At 35.0% G+C, this 25,158-nt stretch overlaps 1 protein-coding gene across 4 annotated transcripts in view; it reads right to left on the bottom strand.

The window, feature by feature from the left end:
• FSTL5 (follistatin like 5) overlaps positions 1-25,158 on the bottom strand; it is a 272,587-nt gene that overhangs the window by 27,103 nt on the left and 220,326 nt on the right. For 3 of the 4 annotated variants that reach the window (XM_071431980.1, XM_071431978.1, XM_071431981.1), the window contains exons 11-13: positions 16,590-16,616; positions 12,330-12,448; positions 5,765-5,914 (exon numbers count right to left, since the gene is read on the bottom strand). In XM_071431980.1, coding sequence (XP_071288081.1) covers positions 5,765-5,914; positions 12,330-12,448; positions 16,590-16,616 — 296 coding nt within the window. The remainder of the gene's footprint in view (positions 1-5,764; positions 5,915-12,329; positions 12,449-16,589; positions 16,617-25,158) is intronic. The other variant, XM_071431982.1, reaches the window with a different exon arrangement.

The raw sequence follows: 25,158 nt of genomic DNA on the forward strand, positions 1-25,158 counted from the left end.
TTTAATATGTTTTCCAATTACAGCTGCTATTTTTCATAGAACCTGTGATCAGAACTGAAGTGGTTTCCCTACAACTTTAAGCACTGTCACTTGAGACCATGAACCTTTTAAACAGCTGAGCTCTAAACTTCCTTTGTTACAAAAACTGAAGGATTCAGAGGTATTAAATGGGAGAACAGCGTAGTCAATTAAGAGATGTTATACACAGGCTAAACAAGGGGGGGATTACTTTTTTATTTTCATCATTTAAGAAGAAAAAAATAGGTGGAAATTGTTTTTTATTCTTACCATTATGGAACTGTAAAGCACAGCTTGTTTATCAGTGTGTCAAGGAGAGTACCAGCTGGCTAATTAAGTGAACCTAATTTAAACTAATGATGTAGATCCTCAAGATAATGCACTAATGGCTGGCTGAGACTGCTGATGATACTTAACTGTACTCCTGAGGTGTTGCAAGCGACCACTTCATCTAAGCAGAATTTGTTTTTCCTTTTGAAAATGGAAAATGAAGCCAGGTTGCTCACTGGCTCATTTAAAATCACAAGCTACCCCTCGAAAAAGGTCATTTGTGTTTGATAACTTCTTTCTGCTACATGCTAGAAAACAAGATCTTTAAAATAATACTTGAGCTGTTATATAGCTAATTTGTCAAAGCATGTCAAATTTCCTTTTGGCTTCCCCAGACAAAGGTCTGACCCACATGTTGTCTGCCAGAGGACTGCCAGCTGTGCTCAGAGCTGGGGTCCTGGAGCAGCCAGGAGGAGCAGAAGGAGGTGCCTTCAGGGTCAGGCACAGGTGGTACAGCTCCCCAGAGGGGAGCCAGCAGCAAAAAGGAGTTGAGCATCTCAGAAGCAGACTTCCACAGCTGTTTCTAGCTGACCAGGCTGATCTGCCAGCAGCACACTGAGGACTGAAGGACGATGATGACTCTGTCTACTTCAGCCTCTAAGTCATCCCACTTAGTGGTGTGCTGCTATGCAATACTGCACAATTCCTGCTTTCAAGAATTTAAACATGAAAGCAAATGCTCCCCTTGACTTTAGAATGAGAATTACCTGGATAAATCAAAAATTTTCCTTCTATATATATATCTCTAAAGATACAACACCCATGTTTCCAATACATTTCAATTTATTCTGCTATAGAATCCTCTAAAGTACTTACTTTGATAAATTTACCTGTCATAAAAATAAATCATTCTCAAATCTAGTTGTCACATATGTGCACATCTTTTACATTAACTTTCATAGTAGAAAGGAATAACATGTATAGTAGTACTTCAGAGAAAACACTGTAATAAGCAAAACCAAATAAACATTATTTTTACACAGAAAACAGCATCACTACATGACTTAAAGTCCTTTCAAATAAATTTTTAATTTTCTTTGGGCTCTTTGCACAGTAATGGGAGTTTCATTAGAATTCTCTTGCTTTCAAAATATGAAATTATCTCCACATTTATTCCCACTAGCCTATGTGCTTTTTTTGCAAGGTGGCTTCTTATTAAGAATGTAGACTTTCTTATTAGACATCTTTCTTATTAAGATGTAGACTAGAAATAGTTACATGCACATGTACATGTATGAAAATTATATCCTCTGTATTAATATGATCTTCAGGAAAAAGGCAGTCTAACAAGAAAAATGCTCTCATTTCTGAACATTTCTGAGCTGAGTTCCTATTTTCAAATAATGAATTAAATCTTTATTTTATTCTGTGCTAGGCAGTACTCTAAGTAATGAAAATAGACTGATCTGGAAAACTAAATTCCCTTCTGTGCTTCCTGTTTCTAAAAGTGTTTTTGTAAGTGTATATTGTATGAATAGAGCAACATTTACTGGTTAGAACATTCTTCCTGCTTGCAGAAAATAAAGGTAGAAAATAAATGCTTGTTTTTAAAAGACAAGAAGACAGAGCCATCCACGTTTTAAGAAATGCTAAACAAAATATCTCTTGACTTGTTACTAAATTCCAAATTAGCCTTACTTCAATTCTAAAACCCATCCGTGGATCAACAGTGTTTTTACTTTACTGTCTCACCAAAAATCTTTGTTAAGTACTGTGAAATGGAAAAATAATTTATTATGATTAGAACCATCAAAACAAGGCTTCCATTCCAGCAAAAGTTTTCCACACCTGGAGTAAATTTAATTCTATACTTTCCTTAGTTCATAATCTTTATATTATTAAATTAGGGGAAAAGCAATGCTATTCTATCTCTCAAAATAAAATTCCTTTGAAAGTGGTTTTTTTTTCCACCAGAATAACATGAAAGCTTCTGGAGTGTACTGGTTTTAGCTCAATATACTTCCTGAGTGGCACAGAATTAGTGCTCAAAGCTCTTTTCTACTCTTAGGCATTCTGTATGTCTCCTTTTCAGCTCATTACAGAAACTAGAATATTTTTTTGATAGAATAATCTAATGCCATTCAAAAACTGCACAATTTCTTTACATACAATTCTTGAAAAGGGCTGAACTTTTAATTAGTGGTTAATTTACTGAATTTTACTTTTTGATTAACATATATCTTTGCAGTAAGTATCTCTGCAATTTTTAATGGTAAAGTGATATATATTTTCACATATTTAAAACAATAAATAATGTAACTAAAGACAAATTAGAAGAGCCTACCAATGAACATATTTCATAAAGCCTAAATTAAAACCTATTTTCAGTGAGCTCAAGAGGAATCATGTGCTTTTGACACTGAAGTCTAAATGCTAATAAATGCAATTATATTGATATTTCATCCCTCCTGTGGAGAAAAGGAAGCTGACACCTGAATGTCAGTCAAAGACCATGGAAAACATTGCCAGATATTCCACTCCTTCAAATTTTTTACTCGGGTCTTCCTGAAGAAATATATCAAACTGGGAATAAAAAAGCAGTTTTTAGAAAAAAAAAATTCATTACCCACTCATTTTATATCTATTTTAATATGCAAAGGTAAATTTAAGTAAAAAATCCCCACCTTTTTATTATTAACTTACTGAATAAAATATTTTACAAGTCCTTGACACCTCAAGTTTTGAGGAAGCCATATCTGAGTCAGCTGACACAGAACTGAGAAAGCAGGTGTTTCAAGTATGCAAAAGCATTAAAATTATTTTTGTAAGGCAATTTTATAAATGGAATTTTGTTATTTATTTTTAAATTTTATAAGCCTGTACAGAATACATGTGTACACTTACATGACGGAATAGTTTGAGCTGGAAGGGACTTTTAAAAGTCATCTACTCCAAAACCTCTGTAGTGAGCAGTGACATCTTCAACTAGATCAGTTTCCTCAGAGCCCCATCTAAACTGACTTCGAAGGTTTCCAGGGACGGGGCTTGCACCACTTCTCTGGGCAGCCTCTGACAGTGTTTTGCAAACCTCATTGTAAAAAATGTCTTCATTATATCTAGTCTGCATCCACTTTTTTTTTTTTTTTTTAGTTTAAAACCATCACCCCTTTCCTATTGCTACTGTCCCTATTAATAAATGTGTCTCCAACTTCCCTCTAACTCCGCTTTAAGGACACGATACTGTCTCCCTGGAGCCTAACATATAATCTATACTTTAAAGATTTTTCATTCACTTCTCAGTGAGAAAACCAAAAGGCATGAAGAAAAGCTCTATTTAAGTGTGTTTTTTAAATTAACAATTTAGTTAGGTTTCCTAATAAAAAAAAAAGCGTTTTATTTACTAAAGGATGTCACCCTGGTTTTTAAGATTTTCTAAGCCTTCTGATGTTGATATTCTTGTAGTGAACTTTCTCACACACTTTCTGTAAATAACTCATTGTTTTGCATTCCTTTATGGAGGAGGAGAGATTTGATGGACTGTTGGTTTGACCAGTGTCATTGGAGAGGTGTCACTGTCACCCTTCAATCCGCTGTCACTTTTGGAAAACTATAAATGTTGGAGTCAGAAAATAAACTTCCCTTTTTTCTTCACCTTGAGAACGGCAGTGTGAGCTTGTGTTCTTTCATGTCCTCTAGTGACAAAAGGACACCTGTTTCCTACAAATATGATGATATTGATATTATATAAATATGACTATAAGCACTGCCTTGTACCTTGGTGCACTGGGTTTGTGTGACAAGCTTTTGGTAGCATGGGGGAGCTACATGGGTGGCTGCTGTAAGAAGACGCCAGACACTTCCCCCATGCCTGACAGAGCCTGTGCCAAGTGGTGCCAGCACAGACCTGCTGCTGGCCAACATCCAGTCCATCAGTGGTGGGGTAAAACCTCTGGGATAACCTCTGAGACACATAAAAGTGCTACTGTGCTTGCAACCAGATGAGAGAGGACTGGGAATATGTTAGAGGAACAGCGCTGCAGATGCCCAGGTCAGTGAAGAAGGAGGGACAGGAGATGCTTGAGGTGAGCTAGCAGAGATTCCCTTGCAGGCTGTGGTGAAGACTGCAGTGAAGCAACTGTGCCCCTGCAGCCCATGGAGGTCTGGGGTGGAGCAGAGATCCATCTGCAGCCCCTGGAGGACCCCACTGGAGCAGGTGAATGCCTAAAGGAGGCTCTGAATCCATGGGAAGCCTATACTGGAGCAGGCTCCTGGCAGGACCTGTGAAATTGTGAGGAGGCAGCCACACTGAAACAGGTTTATTGGAAGGAGTTGTGACCTCATAGGGGACCCGACCTGGAGCAATCTGTTCCTGAAGAGCTGTATCCCACTGATAGAGACCCCCACTGGAGCAGCTTGTGAAGAACTGAAGCCCATGGGAAAGACTCACACTGGAGAAGTTCATGGAAGACTATCTCCCATGGGAATGGCCCCAGGAGGGAGCAGGGAAAAGACTGCTCTCTCTTAGGAAGAAGTGACAAACTGACCCCCCATTCCTCATCTCCTTCACTGCTGGGAGGGGAGGAGACAGAGAGTCAGGAATAAAACTAAGCTCAGGAAGGAGGGAGTGCTGGGGGACAGGTGTTTAGGATTTGTTACACTATCCATTATCCTGCTTAGATTTTGGTAGGGAAATGAGCTGAATTTATTATCAAAGTCAAGTCTGTTTTGCCTGTGATGGTAATTGGTGAGTGATCTTTCCCTTCCCTTATCTCAACCCAAAAACCTTTTCTTGGTCTGTCCAGCTGGGGAGAGGAGTGGATTTGGTGCTATCTGGCCTCCAGTCAGGGTCAACACACCAACACACCTGGTTTTGCTCAAACTCTGTGACTGTATTAATCGCTGTAGCATAGCATTGATTTGTCTCTCTTACTCAATGAATTATTTTCACCAAGTAGATACTCCAGAATCTCAGAGACTAAGAAAGAGGAGCAGAGAAGAAGTTTGAATTCAAAGTCTCTGGTCTTAGCTAAGAGTGGTGTTTATTTTTACTGTTTTACTAATTTCTCTGTATAAAAGCAGAGTGACAGTGACAGAGTAACAGTCCTCCACCTTCTGTAGCCAACGCTGACCTTTCTGTCAAAACTGATATGCATATCCTTGTGATAAGACTCTATTTTAGCCAATCATCATTTTACAGTGAAAGGAACCTCCAGTCAGAAACTTCCTAAAGAACTCATTTTCTCAACTACTCAAATATTTATAAGAGCTATTTTCATGTTATCTTCCTTACAGTTGTCTATTGAGAAGAACAATTGTTAAACAGATACTGCTGCTAAATGTTGAAAGTAGGTGAACTTTTTTCCAAATAATGAGTTTACTTTCAAGATAACTGTATTTCTGTTTCTGAAATATGAAGGAAAGTCTTAAATTCTATTGTCTAAATAAAATAGTAACTTAAAAAATGAGAAATAAATACCTGTACAACTTTCTGAGACTGCACATCAACAATGAGAACTCTGTCAAGTGTGGGCTGAGTCACGTATATGAACTTGTCTTTCACATTAACAGCAGTTGCCCAAACACACCGCTGAACAGGATCATCATCTGCTCTGGGACAAACTTCATCCTATAATTCAATAGAAACAGGAAAAGTATAAGAATCAACACAGTCAACAATGTAATAGAGGGACAAATTATACCAATTTTCTTCTTTTTTAACTGTAAAATAAAACCACAGAAAATGCAGGGGAGGAAAAAGGACAGTTGACACTAAGACATAAACTCATGTTAGCCCAACTCCATCTGTAAGCACCACAACTCACAAGCACTATAAAATAATTCATACACCAAATTTTAGGATATTTTCTAGAAATTCAAGAAGTACTATTGACCCAAGAAAGAAACCAATTTGAAAAAAAAAAAAAATCATGTAGAATAAAGAGCAAGGGGCAGGAGACCTTAAAACCAGCAAACCAAACCAGACACAAGGAGTGTTCCTGCAGGAGCTGGCAGCTCCCACCTGAGCAGCACCACGGTGCCCTGCAGAGGGAGGCAGTGCAGGCATGGCTCACCATGCAGCTGAGAGCACAGCTGTAGGCCAGGAAATACCTAACTGGGGAGATGATAATGTGCACATGAAGAGAAAGGGGAGGTGGTGTGGTGCAAATTGTCACATGGCAAAGGGGCAAAGCAGCAGTCAGAGACATCAGCTGTTTTGGTCACCTGGAGTTGATAGGTTGCTTTAAAGATCAAGAAGTGCGGCAACCTCTGCCATAAGACATCCTCATGGCCTATCTTACTAGTGTTAAACCAAATAAATACCAAGTATCTTCTTACTACCATTCCTTTCCTCTCTGCCCTTCCATTCCTGCAAAAGGACAAATTTGAAAAAAATAAAAATCTGTTCACTTCAGTGAACTGGTATTTCATAATACATATAACTATACATTCTCAGTCAAAATAGCTAACTGGAGTTTGCATGCTCACTATTCCTGATTTGTAGAAATATATGGAAAAGCATCATGTATTTAACTACCCTATTTGCAAATACTTCCTCCCAGAAAAAGTTTGGTTTTATCAAAATTAAAGGTTACTTGGTCAAATGTGAAAATTTCGTTTAAGAAATAGCATGATTTCTTTTCTATAATGGACATTATAATTATTTAAAAATATGGACCTGAAAAACACTCTACTTGGAAAAGTACAGGATGTATCAAGTGTTTCTGTTTTTCTGACCTTTTCTCCTTTTGCCTCTTATTTTAAATTCTTTGCATCACAAGGGACAATTTTACCAAATCATAAGTATTTTTTCTTTTTGCCACTTATCTGCTGCTTATTCCTAATTTAGAATGCTCTGCCTGATACATCATAACTGGCCGCTGTGAAAATAATTACGATATGTCAGCAGATAATGACTCAATGTAGAATGAGCAGCAAGATATGATGAGCTCTTAAACAAGAATTCTGTTTCTAAGCATCAAACGCCTTTTAAAAGGCACAGGAAACATTATGTGGCAGAACACCATCTCTGGCACCAAGCAAGGCTCTTCAAGAGGATGATGCATTTCAACACTTCCTTTTCTGTATCATCAACATTCTTTGTCTGCTGTGCCTCTACATTTTCAAAAATACACTCAATCTTTATATGTCAAAAGAAGAAATAAATCAATTACAGCTTTAAGAAAGAGAGTTTCTTTGCAGAAGATTGAAAGCCACTGCTTGCTTTTACATGGCTCCTAAACCTCAACAAAGGGAAGGTCTTTCAGGAATCACATGATAAGGAAAGGTCACTAAACTCAGGTTCTGTACAATAGCACATCATCAGGAACTTCAGGAGAACTTAGAACTAAGTAACAAGAAAGATTTAGTTTGTGCTGATAGAAAGCCATGAAGATCAAAGGGAGAAGTGAAAAATTTGATTTTTAAAGGAATGACAGGCATGGGACAAATGGGATTTTCATTCTTAAAAGCAGCTAAATGCTTTTCATTGTTGCATAAAGTCAACATATGCAAGTATGTCTCTAATATGATGTGCAATCATCATATCAGTGATCTATTGTCATTTGCCTTCTGGGTAACTGTCACTTCAAGTGGAAGGTTGTTTCACTGATCTCACTATTTTTTATATTTATTCTAAATATACCCTGTCTTGCTTTCATGTTTTATCTAAACAGATAATTACATCTAGATTGCTCTACACCATCCTCTTATTCCTCTGAGTGAGCAACTTCAAACAATGAATCCACAAATGTTTGCAACAAATCTACACAGATATGTTATTTTCATCCATCTCTCAGGGACTCACATTAATTTACATGAGTTTCTGGGACTGAATTCTACAAGGACATATTCAATATCTTATTCAAAAATTATGCTGAAGGAATCTGTCTTTCTCTCACATGGCATCATATAGATTAGTGTAAACGATTTCTCTGATTCCACCTCCCCTTTTGGGATGTACAGCAGAATAGCAAAATACTCTAACTTAAGCACTTATAGCTATACCCAGAGATGAGCTACTGCCTTATACATTTTCCTGAATCTGAGTCTAAAATACTATATAAAATTTTTTTCACTGTAAGACCAGTACCAATATAGTCTTATATATATATACATATGTATATATATACACACAACCACACATATACATATCTACATATACAAGAGAGGTTCTAAAATATTTTTCAAGTTGTCATAAATTTCTATAATCCAATGCCAGTTCTCACCTTGCCCAAAAAGAGTGAAAACATAAAATAAAAGCAAAAATCTTTTTTCAATGTAACAGTAAAAATTATGCACCAGAATTCATATATCCAAAACAGAGTGCTTTTCCCAGTATAAACTGGTTTATGTGGTTGCTTCTCTCTTCTTCTTCTAGTTATTCTAATCTGCATTTATCAGAAGCTATTTAAACAGAACTGAAATTTTGCTTTTGAAAACATAAAATTTATCTCATTAGACAGTTTGGACTTCTTTTACACTACAGGCAGTTATTTTGAGGTTCCATATTAATTTCCCCAGTGGTTGGGTAATTGGTTAAAATTATTTCTCCTTAAAATATCAACCATTTTCTTCTTCTAATTAAAATGTGAGCAATTTACTTTTTCCTAATTTATTCTCTCTGAAAAAAAAAAGTTAACATCTGATAAAACATTAATTTACCTCATTGTTGTATTCCTCCCAGAATTTTTAATCAAAAAGTGACTTGCTCTGTAACAAGTCGGCAGATGGAGGAAAATAAATCCTTAGAAAAATTTTTTCAAGATAGTCTGGGGCAAGAAAATCTCAAGAGGAATCATGTATTTGCAGATTCATATGTGCAAATTCTGTGTTTATTAACTTACACTCACTGCAAAGGGTCCTCAGTGTTTTAACAGGATGAGTGAAACCTTTAGGCAGTGTAATGAAATGTCCAGCTATGTTATGGCTGCCTAAGAGTAAGGTGATACCAACAGGTTGCAACAGTGCATGTTTTAATTAATGAATTTATGTATCACCTCTTCTACATTAAATCATTGTTTTCTTGACATTCTTTACTAAAAATCAGTCTGGATTTTTTTAAACTTTTTTTTTTACAAACAAAGGCTAGCATTTAATACACTTTCTATGCTGTAAGAGTGTAAACGAAGGCAGTTTCTGTCGACTACAAAGTATGCTTCAATCAAATTTCCTGTGGAAATTTTGGTATGCCATGTAGTCACTTTAATTATAATGAAATGAAGTATTTTGCTCTAACCTCCAGCATATATTCAAATGTGAGATGGCATATTTTACTGAAATTTGGCCATTATGTGCTACTTCTTGTAATAAACAGAAAATCAGCTTTATGTTGAAGCCAAAAGGATTTTTTCATTAGTCTCCAAAAGGCATCTGTTTCAATTACTTTTTTCCCAGTCTCTGGAAATAATTATTCTAATTGGGATTCATTGTGAAAGGAAAATAAAAACACTTTTGCATAAGAATTAGAATTTAAATCTTTGGATAATATTAATTTGCAGAGGATAAACAGAGGTTGAATGTTAGTGAGGAAAATGTCCCAAGCACTTTCGAATGATGAGGTGAAAGACTCTACTTGAACTATGGTTAAGAATCTATTTGACAACAGGTTAAACAAACAGCTGTCAAAGCTGGTCTAACAGCAACCTGTATCAGAAAATAGAAATCACTTTATTTGTGTCCATATGCATCTAGAATTTTCACTATCAGACTAATAAATTTCTACTTGCATTTGACATTAAGAAGATTCCAATAATTTAGGAGATTCTGGGAAGGAGAGGAAGGAGGTCTTCACAATTTCTGTGACCCATGACGATCCAGTAAAGCACCAAATCTTTTGCTTCACTTTAAACACAGCGACTCCAATTGATTCCCATGCTAGATATACACCAAAGTGTTTTGCTGTATTGACACTCAGTTCCACAAGAGGTAATTAAATATTTAGATAAGGGTTCTCAAGTATATAGCAAGTGAGAAAATATATTTACCTTTAGCAAACTTAGCATACCTAAATATGTAGATGTATAAGTACTGCAGTGTTGTTCACAATACAGTGTAATACTGTGTAGAAACACCTGAGCTCATTCTTTTACAGAAGCTCAGTTCAGGTTTGTTGACAGACAAACAGGAAACCTGTGGAGGAACACTGGCGTGTCATGTGTAATATCCAGACGTTTTCTACTATCTAAACCGCACTGCTGGATTTAGAAATGTTCCTATGCTTTAGCAACTGCTTGGCAATAAACAACTCTCCTGTGGTTTTACTTATCACTTGAACAGCTAATTCAGAGAAGTGTAAAGAAATGAGAAATGGGAGAGGTTTAAGCAAGCACATGATTCCTTTATGATTAATATGTTAATAGTTAAGTCATGGAGATGCCCTAATGGGAAAAGCTATGTAAAGCTACATCAAAATATTATTGGTATACTTACCAACATCTCTGATCAGTGCAAGTATATGACAGAGCCAAAGATAATTACTAACGAGCAATTTATGACATGAGCTGTTACCACTAAGCAATCACATGCTAAACTTGATAAAAATCTGATCCTGGGACAGAACTGGATTATTTTATTATTATTGTTATTCAGAGGAAACAGACTTTCCAAAGAGGCTTGAGGAATATATGATATTCTTCAAAGGAGAAAAATATTTTTTTTTTAAAAAAGTTTCTTAGAAAAAACTTTAAAATTAAAGTTATCAAATAGCCTACTTTCCTGGGCTTTTCTTTTTTTTTCCTTTTTTTTTCTCCCCCAAGAAGATATAGCTATTATGCTAATTCAGGTTTAAAAGGGTCAAAAAGGAAACAAACTTTACATATTCATCCTGATTATTGACACATTTCAATAAAAATACTCTTAAAATCTAGACTTCACTTTAAATCAATAAAATTTTAACAGAATTCTTACATAATCAGCTTTTTAATTAAACAGCCATGAAAAAAAGCTTTTTGGCTTATTTTTTTTACTGTGTCAATCTAATTTCACTTAAGCAGCACGAATCAAGGTATGATTAGCTTTTCAAAGCATAATTATTCCCACTAAAATAAATCTTGTTGCTGAGCACAGCAGCCTTTGACATCAATAATGATAACAGAAGAGGCAAATTCCATTGAGACAGCTCTAGTTCTGCTGTCATTGAGACATTAGAGAAAAAAAAAACCACAAAGTGTACAGCTCAATGCTTAGTATGTATTTCAAGGTCACTCATTCAAATCCAAATGAGAAAAAGTTACTATTTTTGAAAGCTGATATATCATATAGAGTAAGTCTTAATGTAGTGACTAGTACCAAGTGTTCCTGTGGGAACATGCATCATGTCAGCTAGCAATTTGATTAGCAGTAAAGGAAAAACATCACAAGAATAAATGGAAGTGGAGAATACACTGGTGTTTTTATGCATCCTACTCAGGGAAACTATATCATAAATTCTAAGAATTTGGAAAAATCAGCTATAAATATGTTAACAGTAAAGTTATTGAAACTACTTATATGAATTTTGAGTTGGAACCAACGCATCAATCATCTCTACTAACTTCAGTGGAAGCTGTGAGAGCACTTACTAGCACAGGGATTTGCCTCACAAGTTTAATACAGACAAACATCCAGTGGAGAAAAAGAAACCATTAACACTTCCCTGCTCCCCAAAAGATCCTATATTTAATACAGAGAGAACCAATCCCTGATTCATTAATATGAACTTAAACTGGTGGGTTGGAGGTGGGAAGCTGGTGCGGGACTAAAAAAAAATCCAACAACAAACCCAGAAATAGAGAGCTGTTAAAGAACTGGGAAAGGAGAAAGCCAAAGAAAGAAAAGGTTTGTAAAAGTATTCAGGGAATATTCAACAGAAAAGTAGGACTGAAAGCTTGAATTTAATAGAGGACAATACAAGACATTTTGAGATCACCATTATAAGCTATTTATTCATTCAGAAGACATAGCTGAATTTATCAAGCAGAAAACACTGAACTAGTAATAAATTCTTATGTAAAGAAAATTATAATTGAGAAAACACTACAAATAGATTTTTAAAGACAACTTGCCTGAAAACCGAGGAGTTTTTCACTAGGCTTAATATGCCTCTGAAATTCACATTCCACTGGTTGTATTACTTTGATGCCATCTTCATAAAAAACATAAAACATGTTCCCAATTCCCAGACCTTAGGGACAAAAACACATTGAAATGTATAAAATTAAATAATGACAAAAAAGAAAATCTTTGTCTTGAACTAAAAACCTAATCACAGTTTGGTATGAGATCAGTTTGTTAATGTGTATAGTGGTTATACAGCTAAACCTATGGGATCTTTTGTTGTAAAACTGAAACAAAACTGTAACTTTATTTAGAATTTTACATAGTTGTTTTTTTTTTTCCATTGGCAAAATAGTGTGTTTATGAATACAGATCTAGAAATATACAGCTTGACAGTTCAGCAATAAAAGTGATCTTGTGAAATCATCTACACTGAAATCAAATTAATATAAATTCTCTATGTATACTTTTTTAAATTATTTTTTCTTAAGGATGGAGGACTTAACATAATTTCTGTATAACAATGAAAGAGAAGACCTGAGTCTTTGTTATAAACCCTTACTTGATATTTCCATCAGAAAAGGAAATATTCTCTATTTTGTTTTATTAGAAAGATAGAGTTGGGCAGATATTGACTCCAATGTTGAAGGGCCATAGGTGTTTACAGAACTATTTAACCCTTCTTCCACAATGTTGCTGAAATACAGATGATGCTAGGTTTTGTGCAGAAGGTGAAAACCAGATCTGTAGCACCAAGTCTCCCAAATCTGTGATTATGGTCATGACCACAGAAAAGGACAGTCTCACTAGTTTTCTGTGTGCCAATTAAGACAACAGCTGTTGATTTGCTATGTGGATGCTAAAATGGATGATCGCCTCATATTCATACAATTCTTTGAAGAAAATCATAGTATTCATAAAATCATAACTATAACCATTCTGACAACTAAACTGTTGGCTACAATGGTAAAAGTTTGCATCCATCCTAAGCACACTACCTAAGCTTTCACTTGGCATAACAATATTTGGTAAAGGAACACAGAGGAGTCAAACCCATAAAAAAGAAATTTGAATCTGAAATTCTGCTTATCCTAAATTCTGAGGGAAAACCAATGTTAATAGACAACGGGTCTTAAGACAAAATAAAATAATAAGAAAACCAAGAGAGGGTAGGGGGAATGAATGTTTGTGTATGTATGTATATATACATTTATGTACACAAAAGTTTCCAGTCCCCGTTAGGAATTGCAGAGCTAACACAGTTCTTTAAAGGCTGTAGTATGTAGAAGGCTGTCAGGCTATGCCCAGAACAAACACATTCAGTTATCTTTGAGAAATCTTGTGGAATCATTTCCCATTTCTGGCCAAATTTTCCCAGAAAGAGAGGCAGTCTCCAGGCAGGGTTTTCCTCACTTTATATTGAATCTATCTATTAAAAGGCTAGCAAAAACTGGGAGAGAAATTTGTCTGTGCTGCATCAGGTGTAGCATAGAAGCAGGCTTAGGTTCATGGAAAACTCCCTAGTCATGTCTGTTCAGAGCACAGGGTGTACTCAGGGCCATATGCCCACTCTGGCCAGTGGGCACTTGTGTGCCTTGTATGCAGATAAACCACACAGCCTACACCAGACAGCATGTTCAGGTCTCTCTTTAGAGAATGCCTGACATGGTATCATGTAAGAACAGCTGAAATTTGCAGATAAGCCTGACTGATGTTGGGCTGCCTGTACCAATGAACACAGTGTAGAGATCTATAGCTGAGCAACTGGAATTTTTTGCCTTGGGGATGAATATGTGAACACCACTGGGCACAAAACAGGGTTTTCCCTTCTCCATCCTCTCACTGGCTAAAGTGTATTATGGTTATTAGCAGGATAAGCAATACCAGAATGTGAGGAAGTAGCTCAGATGACAGCCCAGGTGACCCAGACATTTGGTAATCAGGCTCCTAAAACCTCCACCTCAGGTGCCAATACTCCAAAGTAATATTTCCAATCTACGGATATTATTTATGACTAATAAAAAGACCAGAGTTTTAAGGCTTTATTTCCAATGTCTGGATAATAATGTTCACCAAACTGTTCTACAAAAACAGTGAAGGACATACAGTATGAAATGTCCTTCTTCCATTCCAATACCAAGTTAAGCAAGTCAGTTCATATAACAAACCTTTACCTCTGGATCCAATTAGTTAATTCCCCTTTCCAACTTATTATGACCCAAAACTCCTCATTTGAGTGAGTGGCTACAGATACCTGTACAAATATCTAATCTGAATAAATATCTAATCCCCTCAGCAAGCCACTTTTTCAGAACTACAGAAGCTATTCCTTTGATGACTTAATTTTGCAACCCTTCTCCCACTAAATACAATCCTGCACATTTTTAATGCAGTGCCAGGAGTGACAGATAAATAGCTTTGCTTTATTTAGACTAAATTGATACTTAAAACTGGCTAACATATTTTTTTTTAATGGTGGTGGTTGGGATTCTTCTGCATATATAAATAGATTTGTATTTATTTATATATTTCATTATTACTGTAATACACATGTACCTTCAAAATCCTTTCAGATTTTCTGATGCAAGTGGTTGTGATAAAGATATTGTGAACTTGATACAGAAATATCTCTAGGCATTAAGGCCCATGTATGGTTTCATGATCTTGATTTTCCTTCTAATCACCCAGCCCTCCCTATCTGTTAATACTTTCATAACAGATAATGGCAGAGTATGGATGGCCCAGAGAAGTTGGTGGTGATGTTTATTGGCATCTTCAGGGTATTGGTCTCTTGTAAAATATTTTCAATGTTGTAATTATTAACAGTATTTATTGGAAACACAATGATTGGCCTGCATTTCTACACAGAGAGATTATCTGCTCTAGGAGACACAAGATCTGGTACTATACATTGCTTTTTGATTAGTTTCCCATTAGTCACAGAGAAATCTGAATGTCTTTACCATAAGCACTCTGGTAAGCTATTATTTTTAACTGATATTTTTTGTCACAGAAGTTAAATTTTCCTAGGTGCATTCTAATGACTGAAAGCAACAAATTGACTTGAAAAGACAAAAAATTAAAAAATCAAGGCGATACTAATAATGTTTTCAGTTTTGAGATAAAATATACTTGATGCTTTCCCAACAAGAGATGAGAACTGCATACTTTTGAGAATTTGGTACAAATTTGTTGCATATCAGTTTAATCATTAACAGTGTAATTGTATGAAACTCTAATCACTTGTAATCGGCAAGGCCAATAGAGCAGGAGGATAACAGCTGAGCTCCACTACAATCACAGAAATTATTGCTTGTACCAGCTGAGCAACTGGTAAAACAGGTATAAAAAAATAAAACTAGTTCAGATTTATAAATACACTGGGAATGCCAAAGGCTACTACATACAGGCAAATGAAATGTCAGATTTTTAAATCTTTAAATTAATTTTAAAAAGTTTTTTAAAAGTATACAGAAATAACATTTCTAGCATGAATTCACAGCAAAGCCTGATTCACTTGTTATCTTGTATTATCAATTGTCCAATGGAAATAATTGAAATAATTTCTTATTGCTGAAAATTTTTAATTCCTAATTGCAACTTTAGATTATGGTATTTTTCTGGAATATGAGGATAATTTTTGAGATCATGTAATATATATGAAAATTAATACCTATCTTTTGCATGTAAAAAATATTTCCATGATTTTTATGTTAATAACACCTGATTGTGTCTTTATTTATGTTTATCCTTCAGTTCATCACAAACATCCATTCCTTGCCCCAACATCTGTTTACAACCCTTTCCTGATTATAAGAATAAAATGCTTCGTTTAATTACACAACAACAGGTATGTCAATTTTCAACTGTTTAAGATTATAATTTTGTCAAATAAGAGAGATTCATACAAGAAAATCAATCTCAACAGCATATATGCTGACTGATTAGAAATTTTGCCATGACAACAATCAAAGATCTACATTTTAAATCTGAGCTTCTTGTTGTGTATCTTCAAACAATTGTCAAAATTGTGAACAGCTCATTTCCTTCTCTCTCCCAAAAAGGAAAAGCAGTTTACAAAAGTATGAGCATTTATAGGATTCATTTCCACTTTAACTTTTTTCAGTCAAATTCCGTAGTGTTGCAAGGGGGTAGGTAATTACTGTAACTGTAGAGTACAAACAAACATAGATACATACACAAGAAACAACAGATGAGTATTTCATCACACTACAGAAAATATGAACAAAAGTAATCTCCATTAGTACCTTGCTCTCGCCATAATATGTTTGCAACTGCAGCATGTAAGAGAAAGAAAGAACAGAAAATACAAATGAACAAGGGAAAACAAGAAAGATACATCAATTCTGAAATAATTATAATGCTTTAACCTCTGAGTCACTAAAATACTCCTGCAGGTAAACCACTGGAAACAGTAAATTAACAACAGTTCTCCACATCATGTGACTAAATTGTGATTAGCCATAGTAGTCACTGGGGACAGGGTAAACCCCATCACTCCCACTAAACCCCTCCAAGCTAACTCCATTACACCATTAACCATTATCAACAGTGTGGTTTATAATCCATTACAAAAAACGTGCACTTTTCATGCCCGTAAACGATACATGACAGGTGATGCAATTTTCATGATTTCCTTTAAACCCTGGACTTTGAAGAGAATAATTTCAGAACATAGTTATGAGAGAGATATGCAAAATTAAAATATACACAAGATATTTTTCTGTATGGCTGTAGCTCAACCATGCTACCAAAATTGTCATGTAGTATAATGTTCACCATTCTCTTTGGAAGACCAAGAATGGAATTATAAGATGGCATGGTAAGCAACTAAATTTTTACATTGATTTTTCCCCTGAAAACACAAATTTTATTTGGCCATCTTGTTTACAATTGGATTTTAGACCTTTGAGACCAATGACATTATATTATCCTAATATTACTCTTTCTGTCTGGGGAGGGAAAAAAAAAAGAAAATTAATATAGTCTTGCAAATTTTTAGTATTTAGAACTCAGCATGCAACAGAATCAAATTTTTAAAACACGCTCACAGAAAACAAACACATATTGCAAAGCAATGAACTTACAAAATTTTAAAAAATCATAAACAAAGGAAAGGACTACAACACAGAAAACATATGTATGTCACACACACATAATGAAATTGGGAGGTTCATTGAAACACAGTGCTACAAAAGCTATAAACATTAGTATGCTTTAAAAAAAAGTTTGGAAAAAGCAATGAAAGACATATTATAAAAAATTATGTTGGCACACAGAAGTTCCTCATCTGCTGACAGCTGAAGGTTGAGAATGAAAACAGGAACTATCACTCTAGAAAAGGCCTGGATACTAAAACTTTCCCACATCATTTGTACTTCAACAGACAGGAGAGGGAAAAACCAGCCCTGGGATCTGACCTTTGGGTCTGGTAGTGCAGCCAGTTTTGGATTCACCCTCCTGTCGGTGCATCTAGCCTGAACTTCATGGTTTTGTCTTTGAGGGTATCCAAAAGATTTCTAAGGACTTGCTAAACAACATCCCCCACATCCACCCTGCCAGTCACCACACTGCAGAAGGCTGTCAGGCTGACCAGGACTTTTTTCCCCTCTGTAAATCCATGATGATTGCTCCTAAACACCTTCTAGTTCTGGGAATGGTTTTCAGGGTGAAATGCTCCATCTCTATTCCAGAAATCAACGTGAGGTTGAAGCATCTATTTTGTCTTGGATTCTCCCCCTTGCCCTTGAAAAGTGCTGGTTTTCTTACAGTCTGCAGCAACCTCCTTGATCACCGTGATCCTTCACAGATTGACAAGAGTCACCTCACAATGCCATGGGCCAGTTTTTCCAGCTGGGTTCACCCTATCCAGGCCCTTTCACCTGTGAAAGTTCACTTCATTTAAATGATCTCAATCAGATCCTATACACCACGGATAAAGAAAGCTTCCTTGCCAGAGGATGACTTCCTTCCCAAACCTTCCCACTGCTGTCACATTCCTAGGAACAGTTTTGCCAGGAAAGACAGATGTGAAAAAACCTTGTTTTTCTGGAAGGGGACGAGTTGTACACATCTGGTACGAGTTGTACCAGATGTGTACAACTCATCCCCTTCCAGATCCTTTGCCACCAGGTCCCCATCCCCCTCAGCAGGCCCACATTTCCCCCTTAACCTTCTTTTTCATGCTGATGTCTCTGTAGAAGCCCATCTTTTGTCATTCACCAGACTCAGCTGCAAATGGGTTCTGAACTTTAAAATTTATCCCAACATGCCTAGACAGTGTCTCCAGATGCAGATCACAATTCTGTATTTGCCTATATTGTGTTCCAGTCTGTCTTATTAAATAAAGCAAATTCATTTCCCCAGGGCAATCTGGAAGATTTCCTTTAAAATTACTTTTCTCTTCACATTGTGAGGAAATAACCATGTAATACATGACACTTGAGGTCCCATAAATTCAGCCATAATGTTATACAGTTTATCAGTGTTTTTCTAGGGGTGACATAGGAAAGAAAATAAAAAGTAATTACAATTATACAAGTGTGGGGAACTGTACAGGATCAAACAAAATGATTTAAGATGCTAAGTACAGAACACACTAATTTATGTTAATGCAAAATGATATGTATGATTCTGAGCTTTGCTCAAGAAAAAGGGCAGGATAATAAAAGTGCTGTAAAAGCCTCACGTATTAATTTTAAAATTAGCAAATCAGCTAGAAGAAAATTGAGATACATTTTAAGAATGCAATATAATATTATAAACAACAGCCACAATCTCACCTAAAAGATCAAGAAACCTCTTTTTTTTTTTAATCAGACCTGTAACTTCTTTTCAGGAAAGATGTCAAGTTTCGAGATAAAGAGGTCAATGCTGGAACAAGTACAGCATGTATAGATAAAAAGTATGCTAAGGAACATATTGTTTGCCTTCCTTTTTGGTTAAGCCAAAATTATCATTTTCCAGACACACTTTATACTAAATTCTCTACCATTTGTAAACTCCACTATGTAAGCATACAGAATTAGTGATAGATCTCAGCCACATGTTCTGGTTTCAAGAGAGAGCACTATCTTCTCTTTTGCCATGATTCCACAGAGTTATTAAATAGTATTAGGAGATGTACTGGGAGCCTTGCAGAGGACATTGCATTCCAAAAGTTCATGACCTTGAGCAGGTTATGTCTTCTGCATGGGGCCTTGTGACAGGGAAGCCTGCATGTCACATGGGTACCTGCTGCAAGGGTAGGTGCTGGAATGCCCATTAAAACCTGTGCTGCACACTCATGGGCCTTATGACAAACTGCAACCTGTCATAAGATATATGGCTTTCTTTGTTACACCAGATAAAACCACCACAGCGTGGGAAAGAGCAGCAACCTCTCCATGGGCAGGATCTGTGCAGCTTGCTGTGGGAAAATCCACCCACAAATAATCCCATGCTGCATAAATAAATCCGTGATGCCTGGCATGTGAAGGGTTGCAAGATTTACTCACTACCTATATTTCTCTTTTTATTATATCTTATTAAAGGAGCTATTTTATTACATCATTTGGTTTTGGGCCTTTTTATACTGTCATCAAAAAGAAGTCTGCATTGTTCCTCCTTCTCCCTTGTCCCTCAGCAATGCAAGACATGGGAGAATCCAAGTTTTCTTGAAAGAGGTTTACTTTCTTTTCTTTTTCTTTTTAAGCACACTTACAGCTCCATAAAAATGACTCTTCATTGTCCTTCCACAGCTATTCTCTGGTTTTCTGTACAGCCCCAGCCTTTGATTAGGAGCAGCTAATATAACATCAGAATGCCTGTTCTTCATCTTTGTTATACATTGAGTTGGTTGAATGGTAATAGGTTGCACATATTTCACAAAACTCTGTCCTTAGTAATTCATGAAATTCTGCAGCAGACTAATAGCAGTGTAAATTCTTATCCACTTTGGATAGAAACAACAACTGCAAATATCCATGGTATTTCTAGCACTAAATGAATGAGGGTACTGCAATATCACTTTGCAAATAAATTCTGTATCCTTCTCTTTCTTCTTGCATTGGTAATAAATTTCATTGCATTTACTTTTCTGTCTCAATAGACAATTTCAAAGATTTCAACTGTCAACTAGTGTTATTCCTCCCTACTTTTCTTTTCTTGAAACATTCAATGCATTTTGGAAATAAAGTGTGTGTCTGTGTCTCTGTGTGTGTAGGCAATATTTACATTGAGTTTCAAGACTAAATGTAACTTTTCTACTTCCTTTTGGCATTAGTAAGTGTTCAAATTTTCAGTAATCAGCATGCAATATTATATATCCAGACATACTCAAACAAAATGGATATCAATTAAAAGACAGGAAGCCACTGTCCCTTTCAAAGCCTTCAATTCCATGATGGCAAAAGGTCACAAATAGATGTAATAGAAAATAGGACAGTGAGAAAAATGCAATAAAGTCATACAAAAAAATGTGTAGTTCAACATAATTTTTCAGAATTGTACTATCATAATCTGCCGTATTATCATAATCTGCTTTCTATTGTATTAAAAGAGTAATTTCAAGATGTTTAAAGTGATGTTGTCTCCTTACTTCACTCATAGCCACCACCACTGTCAACTGTTTTGATTAATCCAAAACACAGGATAAAGACAGTGTATGTGTTACTCTCTTTTATCACATCTCTGATGTATAAAAATCTGCCCTTATGGTATGGGGTAAATCTATAACATAATTACTATCTTTTTACTGAACTACAAACATTTTTAATTATTATTTTTATATTAGAAATAATTGCGTTAAAAGTGAATATGAGGTTGACATGAATTACATTTTGGCTGAGGTTCCACAATCACATACCTACTTTTAATTTCCTTCTTTTTCTATAAGAAATTCAGATTGGTTTCGTTTATATACAAATGCAAATATATAAAACCTAATTTATTTCTGAAGCCAACACTTTTTAAAAAGTCATCTATTGCTTGCTTCAAGTATTTTAAAAATAATTGTCATTACAAATTCTAGGCTGTTCCCATGTGATATGCACTTCAATTTCATTTTAGGTTAATACAATAACCAAAGATCTGGTTAATATATATTAGACTATTATTTATCAGTTAAAAGTCAACAGTTGACACTTTAATTTTGTTCAAATATGAACGTTACCTTATTTTTCTACGTTTTATATAACTCTTTATAATGAATCATGCATAAGTCCTTTCCCATAGCACATTAACTCAATCCAGTGTACACTAGCAGGAAGAAAAAATGGTTCATGAGCTGAATTACTTGGAAGTTTGAAATAAAGTCTTTGCCCACAATGCTGTCAACAAGTATAAACTTGTTTAGCTCTGCCATAAAATAAAATGCCAGCATAAATTATCTCTGAGAAAATTAGGTAAATAGGTACCATTCAGTATCAGATATGACAGGACGATTCTATTAAAATTGCATAAAGCCTTTCAGAGAGAATTTAGGCCATAAATCACAGTCAAAAGGCTTTTAATCTTATTCCCAGTTCTAGAGAGTGGAGATGCTGTGTTGCTTATGATGGCCATAAACCTGTCAAGCCAGTAGCATTCAGATCACATAATCTTTTTAGGTGATAAGACTTTGACATTACCTAAAAAAGGCACAGTTCGAAATAGAGCTACTTAATGGCATGGAACAGTTATATTATTTTTTTTAACTTAGTCCTAAGATACAGTGCATGAGAGATACAAAAAGAGAACTTTTGTTCTGCTTTTTGGGACTGAGTGAAATAAACTGTAGGATAAATTACTTTGCCATATATGATGATGTCATAGTGGGTGAATTCAGTAACACAAGAGCCTGTGGTTGATAACTAAAATAAAAGCTACCAAATATTAAAAGTTCTTCAAGTACTTTCAAACTGGTCTTGGAAATGTCCTAATAGTTTTACTTGATAAATCTCTATCATGATAGCTGTCTCCCAAAGGTGCATACATGTCACAAAAAAAAATTAGAGAAACACCTAAGAAGTCATATTAATCAATCACAAACTGAACTGCACTTTGTAACACAATTTTTTAGAAATAGTTAGGTAAAGGTAAAATATAAACAAAAACCCAAACCACAAACCCACAGAAGTATTTCACTTCAAAAGGAACCGCATGAGTTTTTATGATCTATGACTCTAGTATAGTGGAACTAATCTAAATTGAAACAGAAAAGAAACTAAAGCACATACAAAGTACCTGTCAAAGTTATCCAGAAACAACCAAAAAATATGGATTTTTAAAGTTACTTTACTTCAAAATATTTTACTAGTAGCTAAAAAAAAAATTAAGTACTTAAAAATTACCCCTGAAAATATTCACTTGTCTTTGGTGATGACTATTTTTTATTTTCCTGTTTTCTATACTACCAGCTTTTCTTCTTTAGGAAAAAACCCCCTTATATTCAGTGTAATCTGATATTCCATATGTGTATCAAATTACAGTGATATATTCTACTCTATTATTTATATTAAATATTCCATTATTAGCTTAAGTCTTCCTAGCTATCTTTTTTCTAAGTTAACAAAATAGTTTAATTGGTATATTTAGCTATGTATTATATTCCATAGTCAGTTAATGTTACTTTCATTAAATTTTAAAAGTTGGACCAATTCTATTGGTCCTACTACTATTTCAATGGAATCTCACAAAATAAATAAATTCCACAGATGGAAGTTGCAATTTCTTCCTCCTCTCTTTGAAATTATTATTCTACCATGTATCAACAAAAAATGCGGTAACATGTTTCCCACTCCACCTTTCTCATAAATATATTGTCAAGCTACACTGCCAAATTATCTTTGTCCTATATTTAAATCCTTCAGCTTCCAAAGAGTTTTTCAACAACAGCAAGATGACGACTTTGGTTTGACATATGGCTTCTAGGAGTTGGGCTGATCCAATCAGTGTTTGTGATTATCATATGTAGTCATCAACAGAGAACTACGGTGGAGCTGTCCATTTGTGTGTTCATGTTTTAAAGGAAGCTAAGTCCAGTAGTATGGAGGAGAAAGCTATCTGTTAATAAAAGATTTGAGAGTCTCTTAAAATGTACCTGCACGTATTACAAGCTAGAAAATGAAAAGCCATCTTTTATCAGTTGCTGCATGGATGCTGGGTGCTAGAATATAGAACCTGTTTACAAAAAGAGAGAAATTGGAGTCCTAAAGAAAATAAGGAGTCTTAGTTATGATGAAATCCTATTTTTCTGCTAGCAGAAGAGGTTCCAGCCATCTGACATTCCTTTATACATTGCAGCAGCAAAAACCCTGGAAAACATCGCAGATTGCTGCTAAAGGTAGAAGACAAGTCTTGTCACATCAGAGCTATTCAAGGTTTAAATTGAACTTCAATGAACACGTTTGGGTTTTTTAATGTTCTCTTGACAACATTCTTCTATAAATATTTTTGTCCTGCATTTGTACAGGAGCAGGATAATAACTGAAACGAGAGCCTGATTGAATACCTTCTACCTTACAAAGGACTAAAAAAGAAGGGTAAATGATGTGTAGTCACTAAAAAAAAATTAAATAATATTTAAAAAAAATATTAAAAAAAAAAAAACAGGTACAAATGCAGTGCATAGAATACTTGCTAAAAGTTTCAGCTGGTCTGATGCTATTAGTTTTGAATACATTTCAGAATACATCATAAATTTTAAGAGTGCCATTAAGTACCACTATATCTGCTCCCAGTAGTTGCCTCACTTTCTGAAACTTAGTAACTCAAGTACCTGTAGGCTAGTAAGACTGGGTTATATGACCCAGGCAAAAGAACAGACAACACTTGCACATAATTAAATTCAGTAAGAAATCAAAAAACAAGAATAAAGTTATAAGTCAGCTAATATGTTCTAACAGAGACCAGGTCTTCACAGACAAACCTGATAATTTTTTTAATGTAAATAGGAGTTTGGTGATGTAAAAAATTCATATAGTTGTGACCCATAATTTTGCTAAACATCTGATTTGTTAAGAGAGAATATTCTGATTAAATGGGTTATTTAATAATGGTAAAATATATCTTAATAGAATTAAAAACTGCCAAAATAATTAATCTGAAAATGTAGTTAAATCATTAGTAAAAGGTGAAGGAGAAAGTTCTGGAGTATATCCAGAGCAACAGGTAGTGAATCGTGTCTTAACCACTTTCATCAATGACCTGCAAAATACAAAATCATTTCCTAAGAAGTCTTTGAATTACCTGTAATGATAAACAACAGCTTGAAAAAACTGTTTGAATGACTTTGTCAAGTTCATCTGTAAAATAAATTGATGTTTTTATCCAAATTGAAATGGAGATGTCTTGGAAAACAAAGAACAGACTATGCCTAACTGAGACAGGTGAGAAGGAATAGGATTTGGAAAGTGAGGTCTGACAGCATATAGGAGATAAACATGTGAACAAACTTCCACTGCTGGTATTAGTTGAAAATAGTGACAAAGGATTGATGAGGAAGAAAAAATTACCAAATTTATATTTTGATTTCCAGAATATTAAAAATAACAAATAATAAATTTTCTTGTGCAAAGAGAAGTATTCCTTTTTTTTAAAAAAACAAACTGTACTAAAATAATTAGAATTCTCAAGACAAGAGGACTGAGTACTATGGTAACTATCTTATTATGAGAAACTTATATATTGTGTGTGTGAGAATTTGCAATCAATATTAATATATTCATAGGACAAGACTTCTTAAGAGGTCAATTTATTGGAGGGGGAAAAAAGAGAGGGACTCAAAGGAGGCAACTGAAGGAAAAAGTGACTTCAAAATGGAAACTAAGCATTATTCTGTATTAGTGAAATTGATTA

This window comes from Agelaius tricolor, unplaced genomic scaffold, assembly GCF_023055355.1.
Source record: "Agelaius tricolor isolate 1412-34295 unplaced genomic scaffold, bAgeTri1.0.p SCAF_8, whole genome shotgun sequence".
Taxonomy (NCBI): domain Eukaryota; kingdom Metazoa; phylum Chordata; class Aves; order Passeriformes; family Icteridae; genus Agelaius; species Agelaius tricolor.